Source organism: Camelina sativa, chromosome 7 (assembly GCF_030686135.1).
Source record: "Camelina sativa cultivar CO46 ecotype springtype chromosome 7, ASM3068613v1".
NCBI classification, from domain to species: domain Eukaryota; kingdom Viridiplantae; phylum Streptophyta; class Magnoliopsida; order Brassicales; family Brassicaceae; genus Camelina; species Camelina sativa.
This window is the reverse complement of record NC_141886.1, coordinates 9,885,793-9,906,807: the sequence shown is the minus strand read 5'-3', so window position 1 is coordinate 9,906,807 and position 21,015 is coordinate 9,885,793. Positions and strand designations below refer to the sequence as shown.

The following is a 21,015-nucleotide window of genomic DNA, read 5'->3' as shown; positions in this document are numbered from 1 at the left end:
AGATATCAACATAGTGTATTTTAAAAAATGGGCATAGAAAAATGGTAAATGCCCCTAAATTAAAAGTTAATAACAAATATATACTTTAAATTATAACAATGATTTCTCAAATTTCATTTGTATGTTTATCACATCATTTATTCACCAAGATAGCAACCAATAGTATCATATTAATTATATTATTGCTATGTATATTACTCACAAAAAAAATTAGTTTGCTCTTTACATTTTGGGTTTTAAACTATTAGAGATGCTCAAATGTATTTCCAAGAGAAATTATCAATTGTTGGAATTAGATGAGTATATTTACAAAGATGCTTTATAACCAAGTGATGTTTTCGTCGGATATGTGAACAACATAATGGTTAATTATGGCTATAATATTATATGTGAGTTAAAGTTAATTATTCTAAATTTTAAAACAAGTTCAAACAAAAAAAGATTATATCAAATACATCTGAAATGTCATTTGTACCTAAAATGCGCATGATTTTGAGAGGGTAAATGTCTACTTAGAAGATATGTATATTTTTGTTCTTAATTTCTAAAGTTGATGATAAAAGACAAATTGTGTTCTTAATTAGTTATGAACTTTAACATGTGTTTGGATAGTTATGTTTGAGTTTTCAATAGCTTATAAACTTCTGACAATACGTGATTTTGAAATAACAAATATGATAACATTTTTTCATATTATAACAATAAGTCATTAAATTTATAAAGCTTAAGGTAGCAAATATGGCTAAACTTATCATTGTTATTTTTATGTGTGTGTTTGTTCCTGTTTTTTGTTTTCTTTTTTATTATTATTGAATTGAAGCAAAATTGTTATATGGGATCCATATCTTATCGAGACCACTCCTAAATGTGTCATTATTGATTTATGTCATTATTGGATTATGTAATGTTACTAATAAAAAGCCAATGAGTCCACAAATAATCTCTGTTCTTTCCATATTGTGATTTTTTTTAACATGAAATCAGAGTAATTTTATTTCTGAAAACAACACGGATAGAATGATTGTTTTTATCTGATAAATCATACGATATTTTGTTTTACGTGATATTATCTAATATAAGTGTGAGATTTGGATCATCAATACGTTGATTAAATCTCAAACGAATCAAATTCTTGGCATAAAAGACCAGTCAAGAAAGCAACATCACAAGCAAGATAAGACGATGGCTGAAAACATTTCTCTATACCACACGAATCAAAGTTTATACATTATTACAAATATGTAACGGTACTTTTGGATCAATACCATTACACTCCGAGTGTCTCTGAAGCAAAAAAACATGCAACATGCTCGCTTTAGCTTCACAACACTTACACTTGACGATAGAAATGTTAGTCTCTTGCACATAAAATTAAATGAATCAAATAGATCCATGGCTTTAGGATCTATGCAATTTACTTGGGGAGGTTTGCGGAAGCTAATCTTGTCTGTCAAAAGGGATGAACATCCTCTTTTACTTTTGTTGTTGTTGTCCCACCATTGCCTTAATCTTCTCTTCCAAAATGTCTTTCTCAAGCCCGTACATCCTGTTCAAAGCATGCATATTCTCAAGGGTCTCGCTCAGTGTTCTACTGTCACTCCCGTCACATCTCAAATGTTGCATTGGACCATGCAAGAACCTGTTCACGATGCCTCGGCTTAAGTCATCAACCGCTCTAGTTGTTTTCTTGTTGAGGTCATCTCCCATTTTGGACATGCACTTCTCGAGCTCCGCCACTCTGATTCTCTCTGCATAAGCTCTTAACTTCTTGATCGTTGGAACCGTCTCCAGTGAATCCCTCCATGCTTCAAACTGTGTGGATTCCTCTGTGATTATGGTTTGAGCTTCCATTGCTTTCCTCAACCTGTCTTCTTTGTTGGCAGCAACAACTTCCTTGAGATCGTCCACGTTGTAAACCCGTGCGGTTTCTACTTCATTAACACAAGACCCCACATTCCTCGGGACAGAGATGTCAACAAAAAGCCTCAGTCCTCCAACCTCAGAACAAGCTTGAGGAAGATTCTCTACGTGCTCCTTTAAGAACAATGGCGTCTCAGAGGCTGTGCTGGTAAACACGACATCCGCTTCTGCAGCACAAGCTAGCATCTCATCAAGAGGTTGATATATAATCTCAATACCAGACATCTCCTCACGGATAGCTGAAACTCTCTCTTCACTTCTGTTGACCACCACCACTTTAGCACAACCCTTGGCCATCAAATGCTTTATCACAAGCTTCCCCATTTTGCCTGCGCCAATTACACACATCCTAGCGGACGATTGTGAAGATTGCGGAAGCTTCATCAGAGCAAGTTCCACAGCAGCTGAGCTGACCGAAACCGCCCCAGAAGCAATGTTTGTCTCTGTCCTGACACGCTTCCCAACAGTTATCGCATGTTTAAACAGTCCGCTGATATTCCTCCCAAAGCCATTCACTCCTTGACCAACTTTAACAACTTGCTTCACCTGTGCAAGGATCTGACCTTCTCCTAGTACAAGAGAGTCAAGTCCAGCTGAGACTTCAAATATATGCTGTGTAGCATCCTTGTTGTACAACAGAAAACGGTGTTGACAAATCTCCGAAACAGGGATCCCACTCGTCTGACAAAAGAAAAAGAATCTGTTAACACAACCATGACAAGCAATATAATATATGAACAGATCAATGTCACTACAGATGATATGATCAATCTAAAGTAGAAAGCGCAAAATTACAACTTCAATGCAGTACTACAACACTAACATGTTCCAAAGCATTAGTCACACTCCAAAGTACCACAAAGAAGAACACTATAGGGAAGAAAAAAAGGTCACACCTTTGACATCCATTCAGTAACTTCTTTCACTCCACGATGCTGAGACAAAGCTAAGACATAAATCTCCATACGGTTACAGGTACTAAGCACAGCAGCTTCTTCGATATGATTCAAACCGCACAACTCAGCAATAGCTCTTGGCCATTCAGCTTCTGGTATAGCAAGCTTCTCACGCATCTCCACAGGAGCTGTGTGAATACTTAGTCCAATCACAACAATACTGCTTCTTTCCTTTGTATACCCTAACAACCACAAAATTGCATTCACATCACTTAAAAAACATTGCTTTCAGATCAAAAACATAACCATAACTCGACAAATTGAAATTGACACACAAAAAGATTCAAACTTTAAGTGGCTAAGAAAGAGAAACTCATACTATCAGCTGCAGAGTTCTTGAGCTGTTCAAGGGCAGAGATGCTAGCTGCATTAGACGCAGCAGAATCAAGCTCACAACGAGCTCTCTGAATCAAACCTCGTCTGGTTCTATTGTTCCTCGGAAGAGCACGAACCCCATTAAGACCCAATGTTGTCTGTGAAACAGAAGACGAAGACGACGAAGAAGAAGAAGAAGATAGAGTGTGGTGATTCAATAAAGTCTCAAGCTTTGGACAACCAACGAAAGCACTTGAGACCGCCATTGAAACCCAAATCTCAATCTCTCAAAACCCAAAAGAGAGAGATCAAGGAATCGAGAGGCAGAGACAGAGAGAGAGATGGGGTTGTGTGATGTGGAAGAAGGAGATCGTTGTGATTGTGAATATGATTTGAGGCTGAATCAAATCGAGTCAAAACCGGTTTAGTCTAACCGGAAATTATGGATTTTGATTGGTTGGTAATCTAGAGATATGTGTAATGAGAAAGATTGAGATTTTGATGAAATTTGATTGGCGGGTGGTGAACACGTTTTATCCACACTTGTTTTTGCTTATTTGGTGGCATTTCTTCTTACACGGCAACATATAATTATTTTAAATTTTGTTTCCTAGTAGACTTGTGACTCCTATGAGATCTATGGTGAAAATAAATTGGGATAATTTATTTAAAAAAAAATTGGGATAATTTGTGTGCATAGGAATTATCCCGATATCTGAAAGGAATCTATGTAGATTTAGGAGAACCATATGAAAAAGTTCAGAATAGATTAATACAATAAACTTTTTTTGGATAAAATAACAAAAATTATAGTTCTTAAGTTTTTAACATTTTAATGGTTTTTATTTGAACATTTTAATGAATCACCCTATCCATATATTGATTATAAACTTATATAATATGAAAGAATACCGGAATATAGGATTAGGAGCTTAAAGTTATCTTACGAACTATTAGTAACTGCTTAATATATAAATTATCAATACAATAAAAATAAGATGTATTTTTCTCTAGTATTGACACCTCAGCTTTTTAGTTGAAGGAAAAGTTGACAGATCAGTTAAAATATATAACCAATAAAATTATAACATTAATATACATTAGTTTTTTGTTTGCCTACCTGGACACATCATTGTCACTTTTTACTGTCAAAATCGATTTCTCAATGTTAAAATCAATTTTTTCTACTTCGCTATCTCACCCTCTCTTTAGCGTGGTGGTTCTGATGGTCCCAAGGTTCAGCACATGTATGCCTGCAATGGTTGATCCTAATTTTGAGGTTTTCTTTGATTTTGTCTTATCACCATTTTCTTACTCATCTTCACAAATCTCCACCTAGGCAAAGATGATCAAGCCAAAGAGCACACACTTTCAGATAGATAATACCTTTAAAATCAATCCTCTGTTTAATTCCAAACTCAGTTTAGACTTTCTTTATAAAGCCAAACTTTATACATTTGTCACGGTAAAAACCCTTCGGCTATAAGATTTTTGTTTCACCACAAAGGGAACACAAAACTCCACCTTGATTGTACAAACCAAACTTGATTCCTTTTTTGAGAATCTGAATCAGAGCAGCACTTAAGAACCTTTTAACACGTGCTAAAAAACCTGCAACTTCAATGTCTCTCCAATTTGAGAACAAACCATACAAGAGTCCTACGCCGACTAAAGTAATTATATATAAGTTATAAGATCGGGAAGAACCACAAGATCATCTCAGCAAGTAAGCAAAACTCACAATTCCAAGTCTCTAACACTCGTCTAGGTCCTTGTCTTGCCCTAATTCCAAAAACAAGAATGTTTCCAGAAGTCACGGTTGATATTGACGTCTTTCCTTGTCACTCCGAGTCTGCATCGACTACAGTGGAGATAGATCTCAAGCGTGAGAGAGATGATGGTCCTCCGTTCCCAGACACTCACCTGATCTTAAACAACGTGGTTAGCTTTGATCCGCACAAGATCCAAGATGTTCTCCATTCAACTTTCCAAGATAATCTCTTATGCGGTCACCTCTGTACCGAGATTGCTTTCGCATCCCAGCGAGTTCCAGCACCGTTTAACATGTACCTTCACGTCACACAGAGAATCATTGGAGCATCTTCTCCTCTTCCTACTCAAGACAATGAGACATGTGCTATTTGTTTGGAGGATATATCAGAGGAGGTACAAAACTTTCAGCAGATGGCGTATTGTCCCCATGAGTTTCATGATTACTGTATCTACAGGTGGTTAAGTAAGAGTAATTCTTGCCCTGTCTGCCACACTGTTCTTCTTCTTGAAGATGATTTTGACGACCATCCCTACTACTGCGAAACAGAGTCATGAAGATTTATTTTGTATGGTTTTCAGATTTAGAAAGATGGCTTCATTCACACGTTTCTTTTGTTTGCAGCCCACTTGTAATAGATTAATTCGATTTATTTTCTTGAGATAATAGTCCCCAAAAATAATTTCTACCTTTGGTATTGTTTGCATGTAGACAACTAATTAGGTTACTTATGGTATAATTTCTTTTTGATAACAACTTATGGTATAATTTCTCTTCCTAATAAACTAGAAAACCCTTGTACCGCTTGAGGAGATTTTATAAAGCCTAATTTCTAGGTTTTTTGGTACGTGTATAGACTTTTTAAGATTTGTTAAGAACTAATCTTAGTTGACGTGGGCTTCAAATTATGTTACGATGTGCTTTTACGTCAATTTCCACAAGCAATTGTACTTCCACTCAATAAAATTTTTGAAAAAACATAAGACCACTGGGAGATGAGATGAAGGCGCACCAGCGGAAGAAGAAGGCAAAAAAACAAAGAGTCCACCAAAAAAAACGGTCCATGTAGTAAATGTTAGAAATTTTATTGTGACTTCCCTGTATATACAAACCCTGTTCTTTTTTTATTACTACATTAGCGACCAGCGACACAAATTTTGAAAAGGCAATAGAGTGAAAAAATGGAGGTGAGAGAAAATAAAACAGTATGATGGCGAGAGGAAAGCAGTCGCCATCGACTGTTTAGAGGGTCGTTGTGATCGCTCAAATTTCCAGGGACCTTAATTACTTTCTATGATGGAATCGCTGAATGGAATCGCTGCATTGTGAAAGAATGATTATCTGCTTTTCAATAGAGTAATTGCTGCCTTTTTGTTGATTTATTGTCTCCCAAAACTGGAAACCGAACAGGGCCATAGTGAAAGTTTTATGTCTGTGAAGTAAAACAAAAAAAGTTGAGTTTTCGCTTTTTTTTTTTTTTTTTTTTTTTTTTTGAAAACAAAGAAATAAAGTAATCCAGATCAACAGAAAATATAAAAACACAGCTAGCCTAAAAATTTGTCAAATATATATATATATTTTTATCTGAAGATATCTTATCATACCACGAAAAAATTCTTATTAATATTTTTTCAAATGATTTCTTAAAAATAATTAATAAAAAGTTTCCTAAAAAATAATTTGAGTGTTGCACTATCTTATCGTAGTTATTTATGATGTATTTTTTTGTAAAATAAAAAAAAAACTACTTTACAGTTAAGGTGACCCTTTAGTTACAAGTTGACTCTAATTTAGAGATTGTACTGAGATATAAGCCAATTTGCAAGAGAAAACAGAGATAAAAACAGAGCATTCTTCATAGGAAAGCTAAGGTGGTCAATTGGTATCCAATAAGGTGACATGCCCGGCTCAGCTAGGGTGGACAGAGGGGCAGTTGCCCAAGGGTCCATTTTACTTATAAAAAATAAATATAATATCCGACCAAAATTAATACTAGATCTATATAATAGGGTACATTTTCATTATTCTTTTTTTTTTAAATGTGAAAATGCCAATTTATGTATAAAGATGTCTTAAAAAACATGTTATATGGGCAATAAAAAAATTAAATTTCTTTGTATAAATTTGATAAAAGGCTAAAAAAATTGTGCCCTTCATCATAATAATAATTACGTTGGTTCTAGCTGATTGAGCTGAAATTGTTTGAGATGTTAAGTTTTATAAGACAAAGTGAAGTGTTGGGGCTTTCTCCATGAAGTCATGCATCGCCATGGGCTTTGGAAAGTGTACTTTATAGTGAAAAGTTGTATCCTACTGTAGTTGGTATTGTAGAGGAGACTTAGTAAATAGTCCAGTTACTTGTGATGTACTTATATACTTATAACCATTTCAATATCTTACCCTCAAATAGAGAATTTGTTAAAAAAACCTTTTTTAGATATCTCTTTTTTAAAATACCCTCTTTTTTGAACATTTTTATTTTTACCCTCTTTTAGATAATTTCATTGTGTTAAATTAATTTTTAGAATTTTTTTTTAGGTTTGGGTTCTCATTTTACATTTAGGATATAGTTTTGAGGGGTTAGAGTTTAGTATTTGGAGTTTAGAGATTAGAATTTAGTGATTTTATTCATAGAAAAAAGGTATTTTTGAAAATAACCAACATGAAAGGGTATTTTTAAAAAGTGACATAGGAAAAGGGGTATTTTTGAAAATCCCCCTTAAAAATACTAGGTGACAATCCGGATGAAATTGTTAAGTTTTTTAATAAAAAACAACAACTTGTGTTAACACATACGAGCCTACGCGTCAATTGTTTAAATTATTTGAATTTATATCGAGATAAATGTTTAGACGGAAAATAATAATTGTTGTTCTATGTTGTACATATCTTATAAAATCCAAGAGGTTTGTAATTAAAACGACCTGATCTATTTTTTTAAATAATAAATAATAATAATAAATAAAATAATAACTAAACTACAACTAGTGGTCTCATACCCACTAGCCATCTAACCACAATCACAACCAACAGCAGAAAAATAGCAAAATACCAATAACTAATAAATAACCAATAATAAACCAATGATATAACATAAACAATATCCGAATACCAAACAACAGGAAACACAAAACCAGAAACCTAGCAATGTTTCTAATGACCCAACTCTAGCAACCTAGCAATGCCAGACAATAACCAATCGAGTCCCTAGAACATCCTCCTCTTCATTGCCTTGATTCCACGATCACACTTTGCCTTTACCTGCATCACAAACACAAATTGAGATGCATGAGTATTTGATAAACACTCAATGAGGCAATCCTCTGATCTACTGAGCTATACACACAAGCTACTGTAATTCCATTGTCCAAACAATCAACACAAACAAACATACAAACCAGGAAAACAAACATCATCTCGCTGGAAGGGAGGTGTCGACCGACACCAGCCAAGTGTCGACCGACACTGTCCTTGGTGTCGACCGACACTACCCTACAGTGTCGATCGATGTCGCTTCACTGGTGTCAACCGACACCAAGTGGTGTTGATCGACACTACCTCCGCAACCGCGATCCGCACAAAGCCAAGAGTCAAATCTCGCTCCCAAAACTCCACCAAATCGCCCAATACTTAAAACCCAATCCATATACATCCGTAGGAACCTGTAGAAATCAATCCCGACAAGAAAAACACCCAAAAACAGCAACAAACAAGCAAGAACAAGGAATCACAGGCTTAGTTCAGCCATGGTCATGCACTCACCTCTTTGCAGGAAGTTTCTGAACCACAGCAACGAATCCAACCCTCCTAGCACCTTCCTAGCCTTGGATCTCCCAAGAAACAGCAAGGAATCTCACCAATCTCTCTCAAAAGCTCTAGAACAAAGTTTTCACCCTTTTCTCTCAAAAACCACAAAACGGCGACAAAGACATTCCCAAAACCCTTCTTTTCGTCGCAAACACTTAAGTAACCCGGTTCAATGGTTTCCCAGAACCAAACCAAACCAAAACGATCAAAAACTCAATCTGGTCGAGCCAGAAAACCTTGGTGTCGACTGACACCACCCTTGGTGTCGATCCACACCCACCCCCAAAACGCAGAGTTTCGGTTCGCGGGCGTTACAATTCAACCCCACCAACATAGATTAGTCCTCGAATATCAAAAAACCATCAGCCAAGGACTCCCGTGCAACCGTCTCCACGGCCTGCACTCCTCCGACCGATCTACGAAAGGTCACCTCTAGGCGATAGACTCACGTTCGAGGTATTATTTGCTCTCGTCTTTTGGACTTTCCTTTACTCACAGGCCTAAACCATGAGTTTTTATTGACTCCTCTTCAAACCGAAGCCTGCATGCCATAATATTGGCTCCTCATTGGGCCTAAGCCTGCATGCCATAATATATAAGGAAGTCCGATACTCGTCTCTCGGGTTGCCACCCTACAGCGCGCCCCCGGATCGTCATCCGAAGTCGATATACCAACTATACTCTCAAGCCACAAAGTCTTAGAGTATATCAGTACTAGGAGAACCGAAGTCCCCCAAGAGTCACAAGCAAATAATTCTGAACACGTCTGAGTCATATCCCTAACCAGGTTTCCTTCCTGTGGCTCGCGTAAAACAACACAATGCCCTACCAGCCACATATCCCCTCACTGGAATACCTCATGACCACACAAGCATCATCTCACTGCCCCATGGGCCGCCACAAAGGACAACAAATGTCCTAAACAGGACTGCCACAAAGGCCAAACAAATGTCCTAAACAGGACCGCCACAAAGGCCAACCAAATATCCTAAACAGGACCGCCACCAAGGCCACTCGTCCCGATGAACCGTCACAAACACCACTCGTACCGAAGGACCGTCACAAAGACCACTCGTCCCGAAGGACCGTCACAAAGATCACTCGTCCCGTAGGACCGCCTAAACAGGCAACTCTGGCTAAACAGCCTGCCACAAAGGCCACTCAATGGCTAAACAGCCCGCCACAAAGGCCACACATGGCTAAAACAGCCCGCCACAAAGGGCACACAACGACTAAACAACCCGCCACAAAGGCCACACAATGACTAAACTCTCCGCCACAAAGGCCATACAACAGTTAAACAACCTCCACAAAGGCCACAAAAGCCCCTCCAAGGCTCACAATCACTAAAAAATGGAAAAAATCTAACTCACATAAAACTTTCCAGTTTTTAGACTTTCCACTTATGGAAACTTTCCTTTGTTAGAAACTTCTAATTCAGGAAAACTTTCCCTTAAACCACCGCGTCACGGAAATTTCGTACCCCGAGCACCACCTCATTTTGTTACTTAGTCGCACAACCAACCACCCCTAAGCGACCAAGTAAACAAGATAGATGGGCTGGAATACTCCATTCCCGCTCCAGCCACGGACTACAACTGGGACCAGGCCAGACAAGTTCAAGTCGCGACCTTCTTCTCGAACCACTTCTTGAACCTTGCCTTCATCGTCGCCTCTGGCTCCCAATTCTGCTCCTCACTATCATCACAGTCCCATAGGACTCCCATCAAAGGAATCTTCTTCTTCCGAAGTTCCTTGATCCTCCTCCCGAGCACCCTCACTGGTCTCGCCTCCAAAGTCATGTTGGGCTGTAGATCCTCAGGAATCTTAGCCAACAACTGATCATCCTCACAGAGACATTTGGAAAACCTTATGGAAAACCTTATGGAAAGCTCGCATAACCTCAGGTAACTCCATTCTATATGCCACTGGTCCAACTCGCTCAATCACTTTGAACGGACCCATATACCTCGGACTCAACTTAGTCTCAGTTAATGACCTGTTCGGACCCCGCAACATGGCCATCTTGAGGTACACTCTATCTCCAACCTGAAACTCAAGATCTCTCCTCCTCCTATCGGCATAACTCCTATGCCGATCCTGAGCTTCCTTCATGTTCAGCTTGAGAACCCGAATATTCTCTGAGGTCTCCTGAACAAAATCTGTCCCGTACATGCTCCTCTCCCCCACCTGAGTACAGCATAACGGTGTACGACACGACCTTCCATACAAAGCCTCATAAGGAGCCATCCCGATACTCGCCTAGTAACTGTTGTTGTAAGCAAACTCTACCAAGCTCAAGTGATCTGCCCAATGGCCACCCCAATCCAGCACACACATCCTCAGCAAATCCTCCAACATCTGGATCGTCCTCTCTGACTGCCCATCTGTCTGGGGATGATAAGCTGTACTCATATGCACCTTAGTGCCCATCTCTGCCTGAAATGCCCTCCAGAACACCAAAGTGAACTTGGAATCCCTATCAGACACAATGCTCGCTGGCACCCAACGCAACCTGACTATCTCCTTCACATAATTCTTAGCCAAGACCGCTGCTCCATCAGTCTTCTTAATGGCCAGAAAATGTGCCGACTGTCAACAGGTCCACAATGACCCAGATAGCATCAAACTTCCTGGACACTGGCAAACCACCCATGAAGTCCATAGTAATCATATCCCACTTCCACTCTGGAATGGAAAGACTCTTCAGCAATCCACCTGGTACCTGATGCTCAGCCTTCACTAGCTGACACACATCGCACCTCGCAACCCAACTAGCCACGTCCTTCTTCATCCCGACCCAGTGATAGTACCTCTTGAGATCACGGTACATCTTAGTCGCTCCCGGATGAACAGAAAACATGCTCGCATGAGCCTCCCTCAGGATCTCCTGCCTCAACTCCTCATCCTTAGGTACACAAATCCGCTCATGCACAAAAATAGTACCATTAGCCGAAACCTGATACTCTGAATCAACATCCTTTGAGGAATTCACCAGCCCCAAATCCTTCTCCTGAGCCAACCACACTCTGCTCAATAGATATGCTCTATCAGCTGCCACCAAACCCAACGAGTCCTGTGAAACAGCACACAGACTCAACGCACTGATCTCTCCTACCAGAGACTCCATATCCTACTCCTGAGCCGAAGCCGCGCGCTTCCGACTCAAGGCATCTGCAACCAAGTTAGCCTTACCAGGGTGATAGGCTATATCCAAATCATAATCCCCCACCAGCTCCATCCACCGCCTCTGCCACAAATTCAGCTCGGGCTGAGTGAATATATACTTCAGACTCTTTTGATCTGTAAACACTTGTACCTTTGCACCATAAAGATAAGATCTCTAAATTTTCAGGGCAAAAACTACAGCACCCATCTCCAAGTTAAGAGTAGGATAGTTGTCCTCATGCTTCCGCAACTTCCGCGAAGCATAGGCAATCACCTTCCCATGCTGCATCAACACACACCCCAAACCAACTCTTGATGCATCTATATAAACCACATAGGGTTCTCCCTGCTCAGGCAAAGCCAGCACTGGAGTAGTAGTCAACATCTCCTTGAGGCTTGCAAAGCCTTCCTCACACTCCTATGACCAAACAAAAGGAACATCCTTCCCTGTCAACTTAGTCAACTGACGTGCTCTGCTCGCAAACCCCTGCACAAACCTCCTATAGTAACCTGCCAGACCAAGGAAACTCCTGATCTATGTGGCACTCTGCGGTCTAGGCCAATCCCTGATAGCCTGAATCTTCTCCGGATCTACAGAAACCCCATCTGCAGACGCAATATCACCCAGAAAACCCATCTCACGCTGCTAAAAACTGCACTTGCTCAACTTAGCAAACAATTTCTGCTCCCGCAGCTTCTCCAGAACTGCCCTCAAATGCACTGCATGCTCTTCAGGACTCTTAGAATAAACCAGGATATCGTCGATGAAAATGATGACAGACACGTCCATAAACTCCTGAAACACGCTGTTCATCAATCTCATAAATGCTGGTGGTGCGTTAGTCAACCCAAACGGCATCACTACAAAATCATAATGCCCATACCTCATCCTGAAAGCAGTCTTCCTCACATCTGCCTCATCTATCAGGATCTGATGATAACCCGACGCCAGATCTATCTTGGAGAACCAAGTAGCACCTCTCAACTGACCCAACAACTCATCGATCCTTGGAAGAGGGTATTTGTTCTTCACAGTGACCCGGTTGAGACCCCTATAATCAATACACAAGCGGAAACTCTCATCCTTCTTCTTAACGAATAACACTGGCACCCGCCACAGTGATACACTAGGACGGATGAATCTCTTGTTCAACAAATCCTTTAACTGCTTCTTCAGCTCTGCCATCTCTGCTGGAGCCATCCTATAAGGAGCCTTGGATAACGGCGTTGTCCCTAGTTCCAGTTCAATCGTAAAAGGATCAGACCGAGATGGTGGTAATCTATGCAATGACTGGAACACATCCTCAAACTCCTCCACAACCTGAATACCGCTAACTGTAGACTTCCCTACTGACTCTGGCATAGATATGGTGACCAGATAAGCCTCACGGCCCTTCTCGATCATCTTCCCAGCCTCAATGGTCGAGATCACTAGACTCCCCGAAGTCGGTCTAATCCCCTGAAAAACCAACTTCCCTCCTGAACGCTCAAACTCCACTCTACCCCCGATGAGAATCCAGATGAACCATATGCCGATGCAACCAGTCCATCCCCAAGATAATGTCATACAGCTCCACTGGGCTGATAAGCAAATCTACAGGCCAAGACTCTCCCGCGTGTCTTGGCCTGTAGCTCTCGCTCTCTATTCATCAGCCCAAAAGTGTAGAAAGAGTTTGAATCTCTCAGTTTCTCTCCCTGAAGCTCTCGCTCTCTGTTCTAAGGGTTTGCGGCGTGCTAGGGTGAGAGAAAGAAGAGGGGGGTTTATATATGGAAACCCATTAACCCTAGCTTCCCAGTCCTGCCCGAGGGTCTGCTCGATGAGGTGCTCGAGGATGAGCTCGGGTGGCTCTTCGGATAGGTCCTCGGGTTAGTCTTTCCTGTCCTTGGATCCTCTTCGATCGGGTTGAGGTTCGGACTGTTCTTCCTGCTCCATAGCTCTTTCGGGTACATGCTCGGATTGACCTGGTTTCTTCCCATTTTAGGCTCTAAAGCACCTGTTTTCATCCAAAAAGTGCAAATGCAAGAATGCAACACCCTAAATGGCCTAAATGTGGATTCCTATAGTAAATGACCTAAAAATGCTAATGTTAGTGTAAATACAATGTAAAATATGGACAAAAAATGATGCTTAAAACATGTAAATTAGAGAGTTATCAGACCCCCAAACTTAAATCTTGCTAGTTCTCTAGCAAGGAAGTAGGAGGAAAAGGTTAAAAATGGGATGCTTGTGATGCTTGGCCTTTCTTTGTTTAGTCTGGGTGGAAAAAGCTTGACCATCAATGGTTGGCTTCCTAATTCCCTTCTTGATGCCAAATTCCATTTTGAAATGTTCTCCATGCTCAATGCTGATCTTCCCTTGTTTCACATCAATCATTGCTCCTATTGTTGCCAAGAATGGTCTTCCTAGGATCAGTGGATTGTCTGGTTCCTTATCCATATCAAGGATCATGAAATCGGTAGGAACTTCCACTTTTCCATATCAAGGATCATACCAAGGATCAAGAATGGTCGCCTCTCGAGGTTCGTGTGGGGGCAAGAGCTTAGGAGGTGGGGCTTTTTGCTTGGCCATATGCACTGAAAGAGCTTCTAATTGGATGTCAAGAGAAGCTTTGAACCTTTCCTCTAGTTCCCCTTCTCTGCTACAGGCAATTGAGGTTGATCTGTCATCTGAACGTCTACCCGATGAATCATCCGATCACAGTCATCGGGTGTGACATCGGGTGTAACTTCGGGTGGTTCTTCGGTTCATGATTCTAGTACTGGTACTCATTCATCCCATAATGATCCATAGCCTCCCCATCTTGAACATCACTGTCTTCAGTGAGGTAGTCCTCAAAGTCATCATCAAGAAAGATGGCTTGGGCGGTTGCATAGTCTTTTGGGTATTGAACAGCTTTACCTGGAAGCTGGTTTATCTTTGGAAGTGGTTGGTTGTTGTGGTGGCCTTCTAGGTATCTCAGCTTAGTGTTGAGAGAGTCATACTTGGCAGTTAGGTAATTATACCCTGAATCGATCTTGTTGCTCATCTCCGTGAATCGTTTGGCATTATCCATTGCAGCTGAGGCTTGACTCTGTATCATTTGCTGAATCAGGCCGTGTAAGTCAGCTTCTTGAGATAGGTTTTGCGGACCTTTCTGTTGTTGGAAACCAGGTGGTGCAATTGGTTGGTGGTAGTTTCCAGAGTACTGCTTCCTAGGAGCATAGCCTTGATTGTATTGGACAAAAGGTTTTTGCTGCCCTTGGTTCCCTTTGATTGCGGATGGGTAGACTTGGTCTTGAGGATTAGCAACATTTGGGTTACGGTAGGATAGATTCTGGTTTGGTTTGTAGTTGTTGTACCCCTTGTTTTAACCTCCTTGGTTGTTGATGTAGTTCACATCCACTAGTTGAGCATTCTCCCCATCTTGTTGCAGAAACTGCTCTTTCTCTGAGATGGTATGGACATGCTGCTGCTGGTTCCGGAGTTTATCCAGCTTGTCATTGAGGGCTTTCATGTCTCTCTTGTACTTGGCATCATCCTCGCCACTAGATCGCACAGTGCGATCATATTCTTCATTGTAATGGCCATCAGATTGAGCTAAGTTCTCCACTAGATCTCAACCTTCATCGACATCCTTGTTGAGGAAGTTACCATTGCTTGCAGTGTCCAGCAACATTCGTATCTTAGGGACCACTCCTCGGTATAGTGTACTTAGCAATGAAGCATTGCTGAATCCATGATGAGGGCATCTTGTAGTGTATCCCTTGAAACGTTCCCAAGCTTCACTGAACATCTCATTGCTCTTCTGAACAAAGCTGAAGATATCATTTCGCAGCCTTGCAGTTCTAGAGTTGGAGAAGAATTTGGCTTGAAATGCCTTCTTGCATGTTTCCCAGGTGGTGATGGACTCCTTGGGGAGTAATTTCTCTTAGATGTGTGCTTTGTCTCCCAAAGAGAATGAGAAAAGCCGGAGTTTGAATCCATCTTCACGAACTCGATTTATCTTGGTTACAGAGCCTATCAAACTCATCTAGATGATCCAATGGGTCCTCCATTGGCAATCCATGAAACTTGTTGTTTTGTATCATCTAGATGAGACTACTCTTGATCTCAAAGTTGTTGTTCTGGACAGCAGGCGGAACAATGCCTTGTCTTTGAGTGTGAGTAGATGGAGCATCTTCTGCTCCTATGTTAGTCCTCTCTTGAGGAGCTGGTGGACCATTCTGATTATTCATTTCCTCCTCAATTGTTGGTGGTTGCAGTTGATGGACTTGTTGTTGACGTAACAGCCTAGGTCTGTCGATGTTGTCGATGAAAGGACTCACGTGTTTACTACCCTTGGATCGTGTTTGCATGCACAAACAGTTGACCGAGTAAGTACACGAGGGTCAACTCGATCCAGGTGATCGAGTGACGGGTCAGGTGGGTACTCGGGTTGTACCTGAAATGCAAAACAAACGAACACGAAGGTGAACAAGTCAGTACCGAACCAAAATGTAAGATAGAACTTGATCTAGCAAGTGCTGAAATCTTAAACGTAGCAAATTAAATACAACCAAATGGCAACGGCGCCAAATTGATAGTTTGATTTTTACCCAGGGTATCAATTCTCTATGCAGTTGTAGTACAAAGAGTTATCAATCCAAATGGTTGATATGCTAGCAGATGAGATTGATCAGAACTATGCAAGTCAAGCCAAGCAATAGTTGGGGTTTGATCTAACAATCCGAAAATAATTAAAAGAAAGTAAATAAACAAGAACCACATGACCTAAGCACTCGATGCAAGCATTCGAGTACAGGATCGGGTGGAGTGATCGAGTAAAGAAGAAAAGCAAGAACAGCTCGAAGGTATACTCGAAGCAGGTGATCGTGTACTTGTTCGGGTAAGTGATCGAGTTATGAAATAAAATGTAAACAATCAAAATGCGAAAGCTCCTAAGGATGGGGTAATCGACTCCTAAGTGTTCCTGGCCAATATGGATGTCCTACATGCCTCAAGCAAATATTCTCTAGACAATGAATCTCTAAAATCTTGTTAAAACACTCTCGTGATAGAAACAATCAACCTTAATCACTCCTCTACCCAACTCTCGTTGGAGAAACATGACCAAACATGCAATACAAACCGATTCATTATTGTCAATAAACCCCTTACTCATCTAATCTCTTAGGCTAAGTGGGTAAATCTCTAGCTTTGATTTATTCAAGCATTTCATCTACACCTCTCGGTGGTAAAATGCCCTAGATCTAATCTCAACCTCTCCGTCTGTTGATAGCATTAAGAATACCAATCTAGAAGGGAATCTATAAAATACAAAGAACTAAGCTTGGACATCCTAACCGATTAAGAACACAAAATCGTCTATCCCATCCCTAGAAACTTTGTTTCACTACTCAGATCTCATTGCAGAAAACAGAAAAAACATTAATAAACGAAAATTGCATTGTATTGAGAATAAAAATAGAGTAGAAGAATACATAATAGAAATCTAAAAGAATAGCAAAAAGAAATGAAAATTAAATCCTAACAAAGTGTAGAAAGAGTTTGAATCGCTCAGTTTCTCTCTCAGAAGCTCTCGCTCTCTGTTCTGAGGGTCTGCGGCGTGCTAGGGCGAGACGAAGAAGAGGGGGGTTTATATATGGAAACCCATTAACCCTAGCTTCCCAGTCATGCCCGATGTCTGCTCGATGAGGTGCTCGAGGATGAGCTCGGGTGGCTCTTCGGATATGTCCTCGGGTTAGTCTTTCCTGCCCTTGGATCCTCTTCGATTGGGTTGAGGTTCAGACTATTCTTCCTACTCCATAGCTCCTTCGGGTACATGCTCGGATTGACCTTGTTTCTTCCCATTTTAGGCTCTAAAGCACCTGTTTTCATCCAAAAAGTGCAAATGCAAGAATGCAACACCCTAAATGGCCTAAATGTGGATTCCTACAGTAAATGACATAGAAATGCTAAGGTTAGTGTAAATACAATGCAAAATATGGACAAAAAAGGATGCTTAAAATATGTAAATTAGAGAGTTATCAGACCTCCAAAGTATAGTCCTCCAGCAAGGAAGTAGGAGGAAGAGGTTAAAAATGAGACTCATAACCTTTTGAGCTAAGCGAAGGATTCAAGCTATAGTCCTTAAATATTTTTCTATGCTCATCACCATGCATCGATCTAGTTTTCATCCTCCAACTAAAAGTAAAGACTTGCAATTCGAAAGAACATCTCTTTTACATTCATTAAAGCATTCACTAAAGTAATTATATATAAGTGATAAGATCGGGAAGAACCACAAGATCATCTCAGCAAGTAAGCAAAACTCACAATTCCAAGTCTCTAACTCTCGTCTAGGTCCTTGTCTTGCCCTAATTCCGAAAACAAGAATGTTTCCAGAAGTCACGGTTGATATTGACGTCTTTCTGTGTCCCTCCGAGTTTGCATCGACAACAGTGGAGATAGATCTCAAGCGTGAGAGAGATGATGGTCCTCCGTTCCCAGACACTCACCTGATCTTAAACAACGTCGTTAGCTTTGATCCGCACAAGATCCAAGATGTTCTCCATTCAACTTTCCAAGACAATCTCTTATGCGGTCGCCTCTGTACCGAGATTGCTTTCGCATACCAGCGAGTTCCAGCACCGTTTAACATGTACCTTCACGTCACACAGAGATTCATTGGAGCATCTTCTCCTCTTCCTAACTCAAGACAATGAGACATCTGCTATTTGTTTGGAGGATATATCAGAGGAGGTACAAAACTTTCAGCAGATGGCGTATTGTCCCCATGATTACTGTATCTGTAACATCCCCAATTTTACGTAATTGGGCCGGTCTGTTTTTCTACCCATGTGAAAGCCCATTAGTCTAAAATCTAGTAAACTACATAGGGTTTTGGGTGCTTGTGTGTATGTGCGTTTATATCTTCATGGCCGCACAAAGGAGAATTAAAACCTAAGAACCTATGACGTGAGAGAGTATGGGAGAGCAAGAGAGATCGTGGAAAAAAAAGAGAAAGGAAGAAGAAAAGACGGGGCCGTGAGGAGAAGAGAGAGAGAAGGAGACGTCGCGGAGGTGATGGATCTAATAATCATTACTGTGACTGTTGCGAGCTTCGATGGTGGTAGAGGAGCAAAGCCGGAGTAACTGAAAGGTGGAGAAAAGAAGAACAAGAAAGAGTTAAGAAGGATATAATAGCAGTTTGAAGAGGCGACTTTGGAGGCTCGTCGGACGCCGGATTTGACATTGGTTTATCAATCTTAAAACACTAGCGGGATCATCATCAAGCCATGAGCTCGTAGGAATTGACGGAAGTCTGATCGGAGTTATATTCAAGAAGTTATGTTCGTTGCTTCCTGCGCAAGAAATATGTGAACCAGTCCGAACCTGCAACTCTAGAAATCGGATTCGAGGTTGTCTATTTGGAACAGCGTTCGGTAGTCCAAAACTTACCTGATCGAGCTGAGATTTTGCGGGGAGCTTCACGGTACTATAATCTAAATATTCAACGGTGGGATTGTGATTTTAATGGTTAGTTGTGGTTTTACCCGTGTGTTTATGAGGCTCGTTTGTATAGAATAAATGGTGACATTGTAATGTTTGGTTGGCAAACTGAGGTTGGATGGGCCTGCAGCATGTATGGGTCTGACATAGGAAAGGAGAATTGAGTTTCAACATTTAAGTGGCAAAGGTGAGGGTGGTAATCGCGAAAACACAATGATTATTTCTAAGCATGTTCTTCATGAATTGCTTGTATAGACTTGGAAACTATGTGATTGGATATGTCTATTGTTTGATATTGTATGATTTTATATGATGATTAGATGTATGATTACAATCAATGATGACATGATATGATGAGTTGATGTGTAACATGATGATCGTTGTGTGGTGATATGAAATGAGATTGTGTGTTGGGGACACAAACATGGGATTTGTTTTGTGCCTCGTGATGGGTGGAGCATGGGATTTGTTTCATACCTCGTAATTGGACGAACATGGGATTTGTTTCGTACATGGCGATTGGACGAACATGGGATTTGTTTCGTGATATTGATGATGAATGTGTGTATCAATGAATGTGTTGGTGTTTAGATATGGTTTAAGTAATATTATGAATATGCTAGATTAAGTATTATGGTGAAACCGCTATGCTTGTTGGATGTATGTCAAGAATGTGGAGTCTGATTCTATGCTATGCACTGATTGTTGAATGTGATTATAATGTCGTCATTATGTTCACCCTTTTATCTTTTCCCTCAGGTTAAAAGCTTTGTGAGTTGTGGAACAAGTTTTATGATTGAAGAGTTTTATTTTTAAGAAAGAAGCATTTTGGCGGGACCATTTGAATAACAAGTTGTCTTGGCCAATAAGATGGGACGGGTGTTACAGTATCTACAGGTGGTTAAGTAAGAGTAATTCTTGCCCTGTCTGCCACACTATTCTTCTTCTTGAAGATGATTTTGACGACCATCCCTACTACTCCGAAACAGAGTCATGAAGATATATTTTGTAGGGTTTTCAGATTTAGAAAGATGGCTTCATTCACACGTTTCTTTTGTGTGTAGCCCACCTGTAGTCCTATAAACCCTTTCACTTCTTCTTTTGTAATAGATTAATTCGATTTATTGGATTTTCTTGAGATAATAATAGTCCCGAATAATAATTTCTACCTTTGGTATTGTTTTGTAGAGAACTAATTAGGTTACTTATGGTATAATTTTTCATCCTTAGGTTTTTGGTACGTGTATAGACTTTTTATGATTTGTTAAGAACTAATCTTAGTTGACGTGGGCTTCAAATTATGACCAAATATATGATACGATGTACTTTTAAGTCTGTTTCCACAAGCAATTGCACTTATACTCAATAAAAAATTTGAAAAAACATAAGACCACTGGGAGATGAGATGAAGGCGCACCAGCGGAAGAAGAAGGCAAAAAAAACAAAGAATCCACACAAAAAAACGGTCCATGTAGTAAATGTTAGCAATTTTCTTGTGACTTCCCTGTATATATAAGCCTTGTTCTTTTTCTTATTACTACATTAGCGACCAGCGACACACATTTAAAAGACAATAGAGTGAAAAAATGAAAGTGAAAGAAAATAAA

At 40.3% G+C, this 21,015-nt stretch overlaps 2 protein-coding genes, 1 non-coding gene and 1 pseudogene across 3 annotated transcripts; 3 read left to right on the top strand and 1 right to left on the bottom strand.

Annotated features, from left to right (window-relative positions):
- Positions 1–1,183: 1,183 nt before the first annotated feature.
- On the bottom strand, positions 1,184–3,776 carry LOC104700849 (glutamyl-tRNA reductase 1, chloroplastic-like). Its single transcript, XM_010416445.2, has 3 exons — positions 3,196–3,776; positions 2,817–3,058; positions 1,184–2,601 (listed from the first exon to the last, which is right to left on the bottom strand). The coding sequence occupies exons 1-3, from the start codon at positions 3,455–3,457 to the stop codon at positions 1,474–1,476; spliced, it is 1,632 nt and encodes a 543-aa protein (XP_010414747.1). The 5' UTR covers positions 3,458–3,776; the 3' UTR covers positions 1,184–1,473.
- Positions 3,777–4,878: 1,102 nt separating this feature from the next.
- On the top strand, positions 4,879–5,641 carry LOC104704492 (uncharacterized). Its single transcript, XM_010420569.2, has one exon. It carries the CDS (start codon positions 4,992–4,994, stop codon positions 5,517–5,519), a length of 528 nt encoding a protein of 175 aa, XP_010418871.1. The 5' UTR covers positions 4,879–4,991; the 3' UTR covers positions 5,520–5,641.
- A 10,007-nt stretch (positions 5,642–15,648) lies between these two features.
- Positions 15,649–15,755, top strand: LOC147941126 (small nucleolar RNA R71). The gene has a single exon (XR_015562961.1). It is a non-coding gene; the product is annotated as a small nucleolar RNA R71 (small nucleolar RNA).
- Positions 15,756–18,291: 2,536 nt separating this feature from the next.
- Positions 18,292–20,405, top strand: LOC147941125 (uncharacterized; annotated as a pseudogene).
- The last annotated feature ends 610 nt before the right edge of the window (positions 20,406–21,015 follow it).